This window comes from Leptodactylus fuscus, chromosome 4 (genome assembly GCF_031893055.1).
Source record: "Leptodactylus fuscus isolate aLepFus1 chromosome 4, aLepFus1.hap2, whole genome shotgun sequence".
Taxonomy (NCBI): Eukaryota; Metazoa; Chordata; class Amphibia; order Anura; family Leptodactylidae; genus Leptodactylus; species Leptodactylus fuscus.
The window spans coordinates 68,434,369-68,447,342 of record NC_134268.1 but is presented as its reverse complement, the minus strand read 5'-3'; the positions used below and the strand labels follow the sequence as shown (position 1 = coordinate 68,447,342).

General features: G+C 42.7%; 1 protein-coding gene across 1 annotated transcript; it reads right to left on the bottom strand.

The window, feature by feature from the left end:
- Nucleotides 1–1,839: 1,839 nt before the first annotated feature.
- Nucleotides 1,840–11,706, bottom strand: LOC142201149 (histamine H3 receptor-like). Its single transcript, XM_075271973.1, has 4 exons — nt 11,454–11,706; nt 3,756–3,925; nt 2,210–2,737; nt 1,840–1,947 (listed from the first exon to the last, which is right to left on the bottom strand). Exons 1-4 carry the CDS (start codon nt 11,704–11,706, stop codon nt 1,840–1,842), a joined length of 1,059 nt encoding a protein of 352 aa, XP_075128074.1.
- Between the last annotated feature and the right edge of the window lie 1,268 nt (nt 11,707–12,974).

The window sequence follows — 12,974 nt, the reverse complement described above, 5'->3', positions numbered from 1 at the left end:
TGCTGTATATACAGAACACAGTGCACGAAGAGACTTCTGGGGTGCACCGAGAACCTAATTAGCATATTAATAAAAACAGGCTCATTCAAAATCTACTGAGGCAATTTACATACAAAAGGTAGGTGTGGAATAGTCTTTCTAAAGGCTATGCAAGGATGTGATTAGATAAAAATGACATTTCCCAATGATAGAGCCCTTTTAATCACATACAAAATCTTATGGAGGGAGCTGAAGCTCCGAGTTGCCAAGCAACAACCTCAAAATCTTAATGATTTAGAGATGATCTGCAAAGAGGAGCGGACCAAAATTCCTCCTCAAATGTGCGCAAACCTCATCAACTCCAATAAACGTCTGACTGCTGTGCGCGCCAACAAGGGTTTTGTCACCAAGTATTAAGTCTTGTTTGCCAGAGGGCTCAAATACTTATTTCTCTATGCAAAATGCAAATAAATTTATAAAATTTATACAATGTGATTTTCTGAATTGTATTTTTGGAGTGAGTTGACCCCTGACAGCCCCATCCGTGTCATGTGCTAGGACTCCCCATATGTGACAAATAGCTTCTTTTTAATAATTATTGTATATGACAACCATTTTCACAATCATACTATCATTATCATACAATACAGTTTTCCATAATGCTTTTCTCTACTAATAACCAAGTCTCTGCATATAATATGTAAGTAGTAAATATTACGCTGTTAGAAAGCAGTTTCAGATGATTTCCATACAACTGCATAAGCCAATATATATTTTTAAAAACAGTGTAACAAAAAATGCATAATATATGATGGGAGTGTTAGGAAAAGGGGATAGTCTCAAAGAGGTGGTCTCTTGGAAAACTTTCACTGTATGTCCATATCTAAAGACTTACACGCTATGGTGGGAAGTGTGTTCCATTATATTGGAGTCATGTGTCACAAGGCTGAAAGACATCTGACTTTAGGTGGATTCTGGGAGCAACAAGGTTTCTTATGTCTCAGGAAGGAGAATAAGGAAGATTTCTCCATATTATCACAAGCCAGTAAAAACTGGCATTATATGAGAATGGGGTATGTTTGGGGGAGCACCAGCTTACACTAAGTTCACACTTGCAATCGACTTTCCATTCCTCAGGGCTTCTTGGGGACCCGAGAAACGGAAACCTAATCCGCTTAAAAAGCGGTTATATACACAGACCCAATAGACTATAATGGGGACAAAGCGTTTCTGCCCAAAAAATGCAGAGAGAAAAGTCCTTCTTGTGTTTTTAAACAGACCGTTGGTCCCGAGAACTGCGGTTTTGACCGCACATCGTGTGCTATCAAGAACTTTATTGTCTCCTGATGATTTTTAGTTAAAGAAACGCGTTGAGACAAATATATAGAGAATGGTGGGAGGAACAATATCACCATACCGGTTTATCATAACCAGACTCTGGGATTAGATTTTGGAGTCCTTCTAGCACCTAGGAACACTCATTGTTAACCCCATGTAGGAGATGGGTGTGGGCTGAAAACACATGGCTCTCAATCTCCCTTAGGCATCAGTAGGGGAGTGGATCTGAGAATATAAGGGTTAATCTATTGGAACACTGGAGCACTACTAGCATAGGAGACAGTGTATCAGAGCTAAGATTGCTAGGCTATGGTACAAAGTAGTTTTATTTGTTATCAATAACATTAGGTGTCTAGAAGTTAATTGAATATATACTCACTAGGCAGTCTTAATCCCAGAATAAGGGGACTACAACCAGATTCCCTAGTGTTTGGAATGTATATCACACTCCTAAAAATATTCTTGTATTTATAACAATAGGGGCCGCCTGCCCTGACTTTTTACTTGATTTTACAATAAAAGTTAAGTTTTAATGTTTGTCTTGAGGACACCCCTTATGTGAATATATACATTTTTGGTGCTGCTAGATCCGGTGATATCTGTATAGTTATAGGTCCTAAATGACATTGCCTAAAATACACAATGTAAAATCAAACAGATTACTTATTCTTTACTTCACCTATATATTTTTTTTAATACAGATCATTTGTAGAAAGGTTTTCTTAAATGCAGGGTGGCAAAAAGGATACAAGAACGGATTAATTAAAGAGTTAAAAAATAGTAACCAGCATGTGATATCATACACAACTGGTGACACACAAAAAGCACACACCACCTCCGAAATAATGGTTAAAAGAGCATTTGGTGCCCAACAGATACAAAAGGTACCCACAAGGACTGCTAAAGATTTAGCAATTTTCTTATCCCTGGCTAATGCAGAATTTTTGGTTTGATCTAGAACTCCATTTCCATTTGTCTGTTCATTTCTCAATTTCTTATTTTCTTCTGCTCCAATCTCTTGGTTACATTGTGTTGAAGATAGCGGACATTTGGAAAGTTTGTCTGTACAATCTATAGTGTATATGTTATTGCTTCTCCTGTGTTCATATAAATCATTTGAGATATGATCAGTGTTTTGTACTTTACTCCTCGTTCGATTTCTTATATTAAAATAAATGCTAAAGTTAAAAAATGCAATTGCAGACATTGGCGTGAAAAAGTCAAAAACAGATGAATAGAGTAAGTATCGGCTACCAAAGCGAAATTCTGGACTACATGCACCATCTGGCATCACACTGTAACCCACTACATACTCCCAAATAATGATCGCTGGCCCAAAAGTCAGGAAGGCTAAAATCCAGACTGCTGCCATCTTCATGAAAGCTGGTCTCAGATTATGTTGCTGATCTCGATATTTTACCTGTGGAGTATAAGAGCACATCATCATGCTAAAATTAAGATAAAAATGTAAAGTTCTGTTTCATGTTTGGTTTTGTGAATGAAGAAATTCACATATATATTGCAGCTACAGCTCAGCACATACATGGCTGCTCGCTGTACGATGTACATTTCAGTAGGCATGGCACCTTGTCAAATTTCCATATTATCAAATTGATCAGGGGTTGGAATTATACAGAGGCAGATCTGTTACCATATTATGTATGAAATATAAAGATTGAGAGTCTTCAGTAGTTAATACCTTTTAAATGGCTAACAAAAATGATAACAGATTGCAAGCTTTCTAGACTACTAGGTTTCTTCATCAGGCATGGTACCGTGCCTGATGAAGAGACCTGGTAGCCTTGAAAGGTTGTAATCTGTCATCATTTTTGTTAACCATTAAAAAGGTATCACCTACTGAAGACTCTCAATCTTTATATTTCATATCTACTGGCCAATACGGTACACAGGTATATTTTTCCTTATACATGTTGTGTATGGGCAGGGAGCCATGTATGGGCTGAGCTGCAGTTGCAGAAGAAATGTCAGAAATGATAAAGTGAGGAGAACATTTAATTTCTAAGATAATATGCAAGTAGTTTTATTTCTAGGAAAAGTCTATGCAAGAAAGCAGAAAAGTAACCCAAGACAACCACTTTAGGGTGCATATACTGGCATCTATACTGGTGCAGGTGTTTTGCAAACTGTTCAAATGGTTTATAATGTTGTCACTCGGTTATTATTTGGTCAGTAATTTGCATTTGTACTATCAAGTCGAAACCAGGATTTGGTCCCCAAAAAAATGAACAACAAATTTTTACTACTCACGTGTTTTCTATATCGATCCTGACCAAATACTGATTGTGTGAAAGTGGCCCAATTCTGATTTAAAACCCCTCATAAATCTCTGATGGCCACAAACCACGAACCCTCTCCCTCAGTATTAATATTATTAAATACTAGTTATTATATAGTTAATGTATATTAAAGGTACTTACAGCTTTGGTGACAGCTAGGAAACGATCAGAGCTGATAAGAACAATATTATATATAGTACACTGGCACAGCGTACAGTCAACAGTAAGCCAAATTTTGCAGATGTTTTTTCCAAGGACCCATCTTCTATTCATAATAAAATTCTTCAAGAAGAGTGGAAGACAGAAAGTACCTAAAATAAGGGAACGCATGATTTTCATATTTTAGTGGACTGTTCCATTTATGGAATAAAAAATGCTACATTATTAGCACATAAGACAGCTATATAGGGGGGCGTGGCCTAGGACATGGCGCTGTGAAGACGCGGTCTCTCTGAGCTCCCGGACCCCGTCGGCAACTCACCTCTTCTCTCCGGTCCCAACGTTCTCCTGCCTCCAGCCACGCGATGGTCCGACGGGTGGGCCGAAAATCCTCCACTCCGGCCCGCATGGATCCCCCGATAGCGAGGTTTCTCCTCGCTGCAGCCTCTTCCAGCTCTCCAGCGGGGACTTCCAAAATGGCGCCGGCGCGCGCCCCCTGCCTGCAGCCTGAAGCTCCGGCTCCCTCCTCGCTCCGTCCGTCTGGGTCGGCTCCAGCTACGGACCTGTCCGGCTCCTCTCCTGCCTCCGCTCTGCTCTCCCCTGGCATGGGGACTCCTGGGGCTGCTACTGACAAGGTATGCCTTGCATCTGGGACTGTCTCCTCTGACCGCATGGCGGCCCCCCTCCCCCACTCACTCTCCACTGTGCCTGGCCCTGGCTGTCCCTGGACGATCCCTGCTGCCCCTGTGCCCCAGTGTGGTGGAATGCCCCAGGAACATGGCTCCCCTCTCCCCCCGGACACTGTTGGTCTGCCTCCTCTCCTGGCCCCCTCCACAGCTCTGGTCCCTGGCCCTGATGATCCCCTGGCTCCGGTGGCCCAGGTTCTGACCCTCCAGGCCTCCTCCACTCTGCCTGCGGTTCTCCCCCCTGGGACCCCCCCTGGGTCAGTTTCTCTGACTCTGCATTCCTCCCTATCCACCTGGGATGACCCCCAAAGGCCTCAGCGACCCCTGGATTGTGATTTGGATTTTTCTTCTACTCCGGCGGCCCTTCGGGCCCCCGTGTACTCTGATTCCTCTGGTTCTTCCTCACATGCCTCCCTGTCTCAGGGGAGACCTAAACGCCCTAAGTTATCGGATATCTTGGAATTGCTCCGTGCTATGCCCACTAAACAAGACATAGAGGCTATGGTGCGCAGAGTGGAGGAGAAACAAGACAAGATTCTGACAGGGTTCAAGGCGGACCTTCACTCCCTTTCATCTTCTGTTACGTCTCAACAGCAACGCACGGATTCTATCGATCAACGACTCCTTGCAGTGGAGGACTCTTTATCTACTCAACGCACGTTTAATCGCCATCTCATCCTACAAGTAGACGATCAGGAGAATCGGGGTCGCCGGAACAATATTAAACTGAGGGGCATCCCTGATGCTGTTGCCACCAAAGAGCTCCGCTCTATTGCAGTTTCGGTTTTCAACACCGTTCTGTCCCGACCGATGGATACAGAGATCAATATCGATAGGATCCACCGCGTGCTCGGACCTAAAAGAACCTCCTCCTCCGATCCTAGGGATGTCCTATGCCGGGTGCATTTTTACAAAGAGAAAGAGGACATTCTTCAGGCGGCCTGGCGCCATGGACCGGTTCCGTTCCTAGATGGCTCTATTACCCTTCTCCCTGATGTTTCCCGCCGCACTCTGGCGATGCGGCGTCTTCTGAAGCCTACTCTCCGCAAAATCCTGGACTCTGGAGCTACTTATCGCTGGGGTCACCCCTTTCATCTCCTGATCCGCCGAAATGGCGCCAACCTCGCTTTACATTCCCCTGACCAGGTGGAGGATCTCGCCCATTTTCTTGACATCTCTGACTTAACATTGCCGGACTGGCTGGAGTTCCCACTCCCGTCTCCTCTATCTGCTGCTGGCCCTTCCTCACCCCCACTGCCTCGACAGGGACGCCGTGGGATGGACCCCTTGGGGGCCCCTCTGGAGAACGTTTCATCTGGGCCGATAGTCTAGACTGTGCTGGGCCCTCCGAGGCCACTTGACTTTCGTTGTTTTATGCTCTTTTGTATTTCATCGTTATTGTATCTTTGTCTCCCCCGCGATTTGTTCCTCATGCTAAGTTTTGTGCCCTGGGGGTGCATGGGGTGGATTCTTGTCCCCCCCTCCCCCCTGTGTGTTCGCGGCGTTGCCCGCCCTCTTTCCTGCCCCCCGGCCTGCCAGGGTTGCTCCGTGTATGCTCTCCCTGCGTCGTTGTCTCTACATTTTGAGGCTTCGCCGTACGGTGGCCTGCTTGGGAGTGCTCCTTTTGTTTGCCTCTTCCACGGGGCACCCGGGTTGGCCGGGGTATGGGCTGTTTGCTTCTCTATAATTGTGGCTGGCCCCCTCAGCTGGCTTTCAATTGCGACCCCCTTTTCTCTTTTCATTATTGCTGTGTTGCCGGTGTGGGAATGGGTAGCTCTGGGTTCTGAACTACCTCTCCCCCACTTAGTTAGTTCTAGCGGCTCTCTGGGCGCATTCTGCGGCGTGCCCCTGAGACCTGCTCTAGTGGGTTTTCTCCCACTGATTGGTGTTTGCCCGAGCTTGGGCTAGCTAAGCTCGGTTCTAGCAGGTGTTTGCTTTTTGTCATATATCTTTTATTTTCTCTCCTCTGTGACCTTGTTTTCATAAATAAAGAATTTATAAAAAAAAAAGACAGCTATATAGTACATGGCTAACAGGAAATGTCCAACATTGCTAGCGGGATGGTGCACTAGACAACTGTTGAGGCATGGCAGTGAGTTGCAGTTGGATATGTATGGAAATATTATAAAGGGACTGTCAGATCTATTTTTTAGGTAATTAATGGTCTCTCATCTGACTCCATTTCAGTAACGAGAACCAAACCCTACATCTAATTAGTACTTGGCTGTCTATTAAGACAATGGACAGATCAATACTTATTGATTTTGATGGAACACAAGAAGTTATATTTTGAGGTTGTAAAGATACCTTATTGCAAATTGTGGTTTCATATGATCAGAAATAATTTCTATAAATTTATTTGAAGTGAAGTTTGTTAGATGGCTGGAATATGCTAGATTATACAGAAAAAAAAACATATGAAAAGATACAAGTACACGGAGAGAGACTATACAGTAATGCTCAAATAAGGATTGCAGGTCCATTTCTAAAAGAATAATAGATTTAGGTTCTTCCATCTGTACCAACAAGTACAGATGTGGAAGACTGTACCCCCAATATTCTGATGCTGGAGACCTCTTTTAAAGCTTTGTTTGGGTGGTGTCTGATTTTTTTTTTCTCTATCAGTATGTCTTTGGAGTATGGGAGGAAATCCATGCAAACACGGGGAGAACATACAAATTCCTTGCCAATGTTGTCCTTGGCGGGATTTGAACCCAGGACTCCAGCACTGCAAGGCTACAGTGCTAACCACTGAGCCACCGTGTTGCCCCCTCCACCAGAATTATACACACTATGCCTGGATACCCTACTAAGTAATTCAGGTATTGCCCATCATCAGCAAACATCTTATACATCTGCTGGACTTGTACCCATGCTATAAAACTGAAAATTGTTTATAATCATATCTATTCAGTTGCTGGCCACAATATCCAGGTGAATCCCTGGAATGACTTCTTTAAGGGACTTGGGAAAACTTCCTCTAACTGACAGAAATGAATGTCTTTTTCCTTACTACTAAACAAACCATTGCTTCTGCATAGGGAAAAAAAATACCCTTGAGTTGTCTTAAATCGAGATGGGCCTTTACCGGAATATGATCACCAAAAAATTTAGTCCCTGTAGATGGACAATACCATCCTCTACTCTTTTTTTTTTTTGCAGGGGAAGAATAAAATCAAACTCATACATAATTGGTATTACTACATTTCTAATGACCCGTACCATAAAACTAATACATTATTTATTCTGCACAGTGTTAAACACTGTTAAAAATAAATTATTAAAAATAATGCCAAAAGTGATGTTTTTTGTTAATTCAATAAAAAGTGTGCAAAAAGTGTATAATCCCAAAATGGAATCAATGAAAACTACCGCTCATCCCACAAAATTACAAGCTCCATTGTAGGCTATAGGTCTCTGAATGCAGTGAGACATAACCAGACTGGAATAGAAGTATTTTTATTCTGCATTAGTAGAGAAAATAAATAAAAGTGGAATCACCATAATCATTAGGACATAATGGTGGCCTAAGAGAAGAAGACTCAGCCTCATACACTTATATCAACAGAAAAATAAGAAAGCTTTGGCTTGTATTTGTATGGATCATAAAAAATTCACAGCACCATTACAGGGATACAGTTTCCTGAAATGTGAGTATCAGTATAACCTGTTTACTACAGAAAGATGAGTTAATCTTGTGTGAGCTGCATATTAGCTTAGTAGCTGAATATCTTAAACCCTCATATAGTCTGCCCACATAATACCTTGATAGATTTGATATATAGGCTGACTTTACATAATGATCCAACGAAAATGTACAATCCTGGCAATAATAAGTGTAAATTAGCGACATGATCAGATCAGTGTTATAGTCATTATCTCTTTTACCCTCTACTTTCTATGATCATAATTGAGATGAAGTTAAAAAAAACAAAAAAAAAAAACAACACAGCTCACTGACCAACGTGGTAGAGTAAATTCCGTATTCTAAGAGGCGGTGCACGAAAAAAGTCCTGGACAAAAGACTGTTGGATTCTCACAACTTATCGATAACAGTATATCAGCACCGAACTTAGAGATGAGCAAATAGTATTCGATTGAATACCTCACTCCAATAGGAATGCGTGTAAGCGACCGAACACCAAGGGGTTAAACGCAGTCAATATTCGATATTATAAAAATAAAATGTAACTTTTAATCATGTAGGATAAAAAAGAAAATACGGCAACAATCCATAGGTTCAGTGGTAGATACACAGATAGCCTACGCGTTATGGAACAAAACATCCCTTACTCATGGCATGACCCTTCACTTCCCATGGTGGAAAGCCAAAGGAGTGCTTCAGGTTTCTGCAGCTCACTGTTTAGTCTTAGATACAGCAGAGTGTATCACCGCAGGTTCTGCTGCTGAATCTACTGCAGATTTCATAGCAATGTAAGAGGGTGAAACAGCCCCTGTGTAGTGAATGTGCAATGTGTAATTGAGTTGGTGTTTTCATAACCTGACATTTTGTTGTTTGACCACAAGAGGTCGCTGTTGCGAGATAACAAGTAAAAGGAAAAAGGCTGCATGCCCCTGGAAGATTGATGTGGAGACCCTGATCGTTGGAGGAAGGTTCTAGGAGCCATTTTGAGTCAGAGTGTGCTAGACTCTAGAGGAGAAGAGAGAGCTGTGGAGACATCACTGTGCAGAGAGAGTCCTTGGAGGGAGAAGCCACAGCAAGAATAGCTGAGGATTTGAGACTTTCAGAGTCTGTCCAGACACCATCCTAAGGAGAAGATTACTGTCAGAGACTTGGCTGAGAAGTGAGACTGTCAGTGAGACCGCATGCTGTCCGAGGAGCTCCTCTTCACCCTGATGCTAACAGAGACTAAAAGGTACCCAACAGAAGTAAGCGTGCACGCACCACACTGCAAGTTTTGCACCATATTGCTGGGACTGAGTAAAAAGCCTGTAGTTAGTTAGTTAGGTATAATCATCACCCCAGGCTGCAATACTGGTGAACTATCTACCTGTCTGGTAAAAGGACTAAGTCACAGAGGATTTCTACAGAGTTATATCTCCCAGAGAGGGACTTTTAAGGAAGTCTGGGAGCAACATTTAGTTTAACTTTACACTGTTTGGCTTGCAAGCTAACTAACCATTATACTTGCTTAGTTGTACTTGGTTTGGGGGGAATTTAGTAGTATTGTGATAAGATTGTAAACCCTGGTGTTACACCGCCGGATGCCTGTGTCACACACACTGAATTGTTCCTGTGTAATAGGGTAATAACAGGTAACAGGCAGCTGCATAGGCGCAGCTTGCAGGTAGGTAAAAGCTTGGAGTATATTGAAGGCCACACTAGTGGGCACCGTGCTGTATAACACCAGGGTCCCAGCCTCTAGGCTGTGTAAATGTAATACCTGGGAGTGTTCTTTTGGACAAAAGAGGTTATCTAAACTAAGTAAAACCCTATCTTGGTTAAATTGAATTGGACTCACTTCCTTTATTCGTGACTTCGCTGTATCCTGGGGAGCCCACCTCGGTACACGGCTTACAGCAAGACAAAGCAGGATACTTACACTCACCGGCCACTTTATTAGGTACACCATGCTAGTAACGGGTTGGACCCCCTTTTGCCTTCAGAACTGCCTCAATTCTTCGTGGCATAGATTCAACAAGGTGCTGGAAGCATTCCTCAGAGATTTTGGTCCATATTGACATGATGGCATCACACAGTTGCCGCAGATTTGTCGGCTGCACATCCATGATGCGAATCTCCCGTTCCACCACATCCCAAAGATGCTCTATTGGATTGAGATCTGGTGACTGTGGAGGCCATTGGAGTACAGTGAACTCATTGTCATGTTCAAGAAACCAGTCTGAGATGATTCCAGCTTTATGACATGGCGCATTATCCTGCTGAAAGTAGCCATCAGATGTTGGGTACATTGTGGTCATAAAGGGATGGACATGGTCAGCAACAATACTCAGGTAGGCTTTGGCGTTGCAACGATGCTCAATTGGTACCAAGGGGCCCAAAGAGTGCCAAGAAAATATTCCCCACACCATGACACCACCACCACCAGCCTGAACCGTTGATATAAGGCAGGATGGATCCATGCTTTCATGTTGTTGACGCCAAATTCTGACCCTACCATCCGAGTGTCGCAGCAGAAATCGAGACTCATCAGACCAGGCAACGTTTTTCCAATCTTCAATTGTCCAATTTCGATGAGCTTGTGCAAATTGTAGCCTCAGTTTCCTGTTCTTAGCTGAAAGGAGTGGCACCCGGTGTGGTCTTCTGCTGCTGTAGCCCATCTGCCTCAAAGTTCGACGTACTGTGCGTTCAGAGATGCTCTTCTGGCTACCTTGGTTGTAACGGGTGGCTATTTGAATCACTGTTGCCTTTCTATCAGCTCGAACCAGTCTGGCCATTCTCCTCTGACCTCTGGCATCAACAACGCATTTCCGCCCACAGAACTGCCGCTCACTGGATGTTTTTTCTTTTTCGGACCATTCTCTGTAAACCCTAGAGATGGTTGTGCGTGAAAATCCCAGTAGATCAGCAGTTTCTGAAATACTCAGACCAGCCCTTCTGGCACCAACAACCATGCCACGTTCAAAGGCACTCAAATCACCTTTCTTCCCCATACTGATGCTCGGTTTGAACTGCAGGAGATTGTCTTGACCATGTCTACATGCCTAAATGCACTGAGTTGCCACCATGTGATTGGCTGATTAGAAATTAAGTGTTAACGAGCAGTTGGACAGGTGTACCTAATAAAGTGGCCGGTGAGTGTATATCTTCTGTCTCTGCCTCCCATTGAAAATGATAAGAGGCAGATTCAGGATGGAATTTGAAGCTGAATTTGGGGCAGAATCCTCCTCAAAATCAGCTCCAAATTCCGTTGTGTGAACTTACCCACTATATGCACGGTATCTTGAAAAAATACAAACCACAGTACATATATATATATACACACATAATATATATATATATTTTTTTTACCTGTAAGAAAGTCGCTGATGGCCAAGTTTAGAAGAAAGTAGTTGCTTGGGGTTCTAAGTTTCTTATTGGTGATGAACCCAAGTATAACTAATGCATTGCCTGTGCTCGTCACACTGATCATGAAAGATATCAGAACAGATCTGAAGATTGTCACATCATTCATAGTGTAACTTTGGCTGGAAGCGTTACTGCTGGTGAATATCACACTATCTCCAACATAGTCCCAGGATCCATTATTGCGATAGGCACGCATGATATGGATGTCACTTCTTGACTGTAAAACATACATGGTGAAGTTAGAATATTCAGGTTAATACAGCAGACAGAACTTACTAGACAAATACACATATTTCAATGAACCTTAAGATTTTACAGCTTCGAGCAGCCTGTAGTTGTTAATAATTTTTGAGTGGGGCTTTGTCTGACATGTTTATATAACCCAAAGGTTCAACTAGGGATCATTCCTTATGAGACTTATCCAATCAAATATAATGACCTGGCAGGATTTGCTTATTATGTATAGTTATCATTTAATTTAGCAGAAGATAATTACAACAATTTAGAATTCATTGTGCATCTAAGTCAACCCATTGCATCACATGTTGGTTATTTGACTATACAGCCACACAAATACTAAGATAATACAAGAAAAACGTTTGTTTTTGTACTGTGTTAGCCAGTGGGTATGAAAAAAAAAAAATAAAAAAAAAATATATATATATATATATATATATATATATATATATATATATATATATATATATATACACTCACCGGCCACTTTATTAGGTACACCATGCTAGTAACGGGTTGGACCCCCTTTTGCCTTCAGAACTGCCTCAATTCTTTGTGGCATAGATTCAACAAGGTGCTGGAAGCATTCCTCAGAGATTTTGGTCCATATTGACATGATGGCATCACACAGTTGCCGCAGATTTGTCGGCTGCACATCCATGATGCGAATCTTCCGTTCCACCACATCCCAAAGATGCTCTATTGGATTGAGATCTGGTGACTGTGGAGGCCATTGGAGTACAGTGAACTCATTGTCATGTTCAAGAAACCAGTCTGAGATGATTCCAGCTTTATGACATGGCACATTATCCTGCTGAAAGTAGCCATCAGATGTTGGGTACATTGTGGTCATAAAGGGATGGACATGGTCAGCAACAATACTCAGGTAGGCTTTGGCGTTGCAACGATGCTCAATTGGTACCAAGGGGCCCAAAGAGTGCCAAGAAAATATTCCCCACACCATGACACCACCACCACCAGCCTTAAGCGTTGATACAAGGCAGGATGGATCCATGCTTTCATGTTGTTGACGCCAAATTCTGACCCTACCATCCGAATGTCGCAGCAGAAATTGAGACTCATCAGACCAGGCAACGTTTTTCCAATCTTCAATTGTCCAATTTCGATGAGCTTGTGCAAATTGTAGCCTCAGTTTCCTGTTCTTAGCTGAAAGGAGTGGCACCCGGTGTGGTCTTCTGCTGCTACAGCCCATCTGCCTCAAAGTGC

Coding starts and splice junctions, on each gene's coding strand:
- LOC142201149 (XM_075271973.1), bottom strand. CDS start 11,706: ATGCGTGCCTATCGCAATAATGGATCCTGGGACTATGTTGGAGATAGT. Junction 2,738..3,755: donor TCCTAGCTGTCACCAAAGCT/GTAAGTACCTTT, acceptor TATACTCCACAG/GTAAAATATCGAGATCAGCA. Junction 1,948..2,209: donor CTAAATCTTTAGCAGTCCTT/GTGGGTACCTTT, acceptor TGTGTATTTTAG/GCAATGTCATTTAGGACCTA.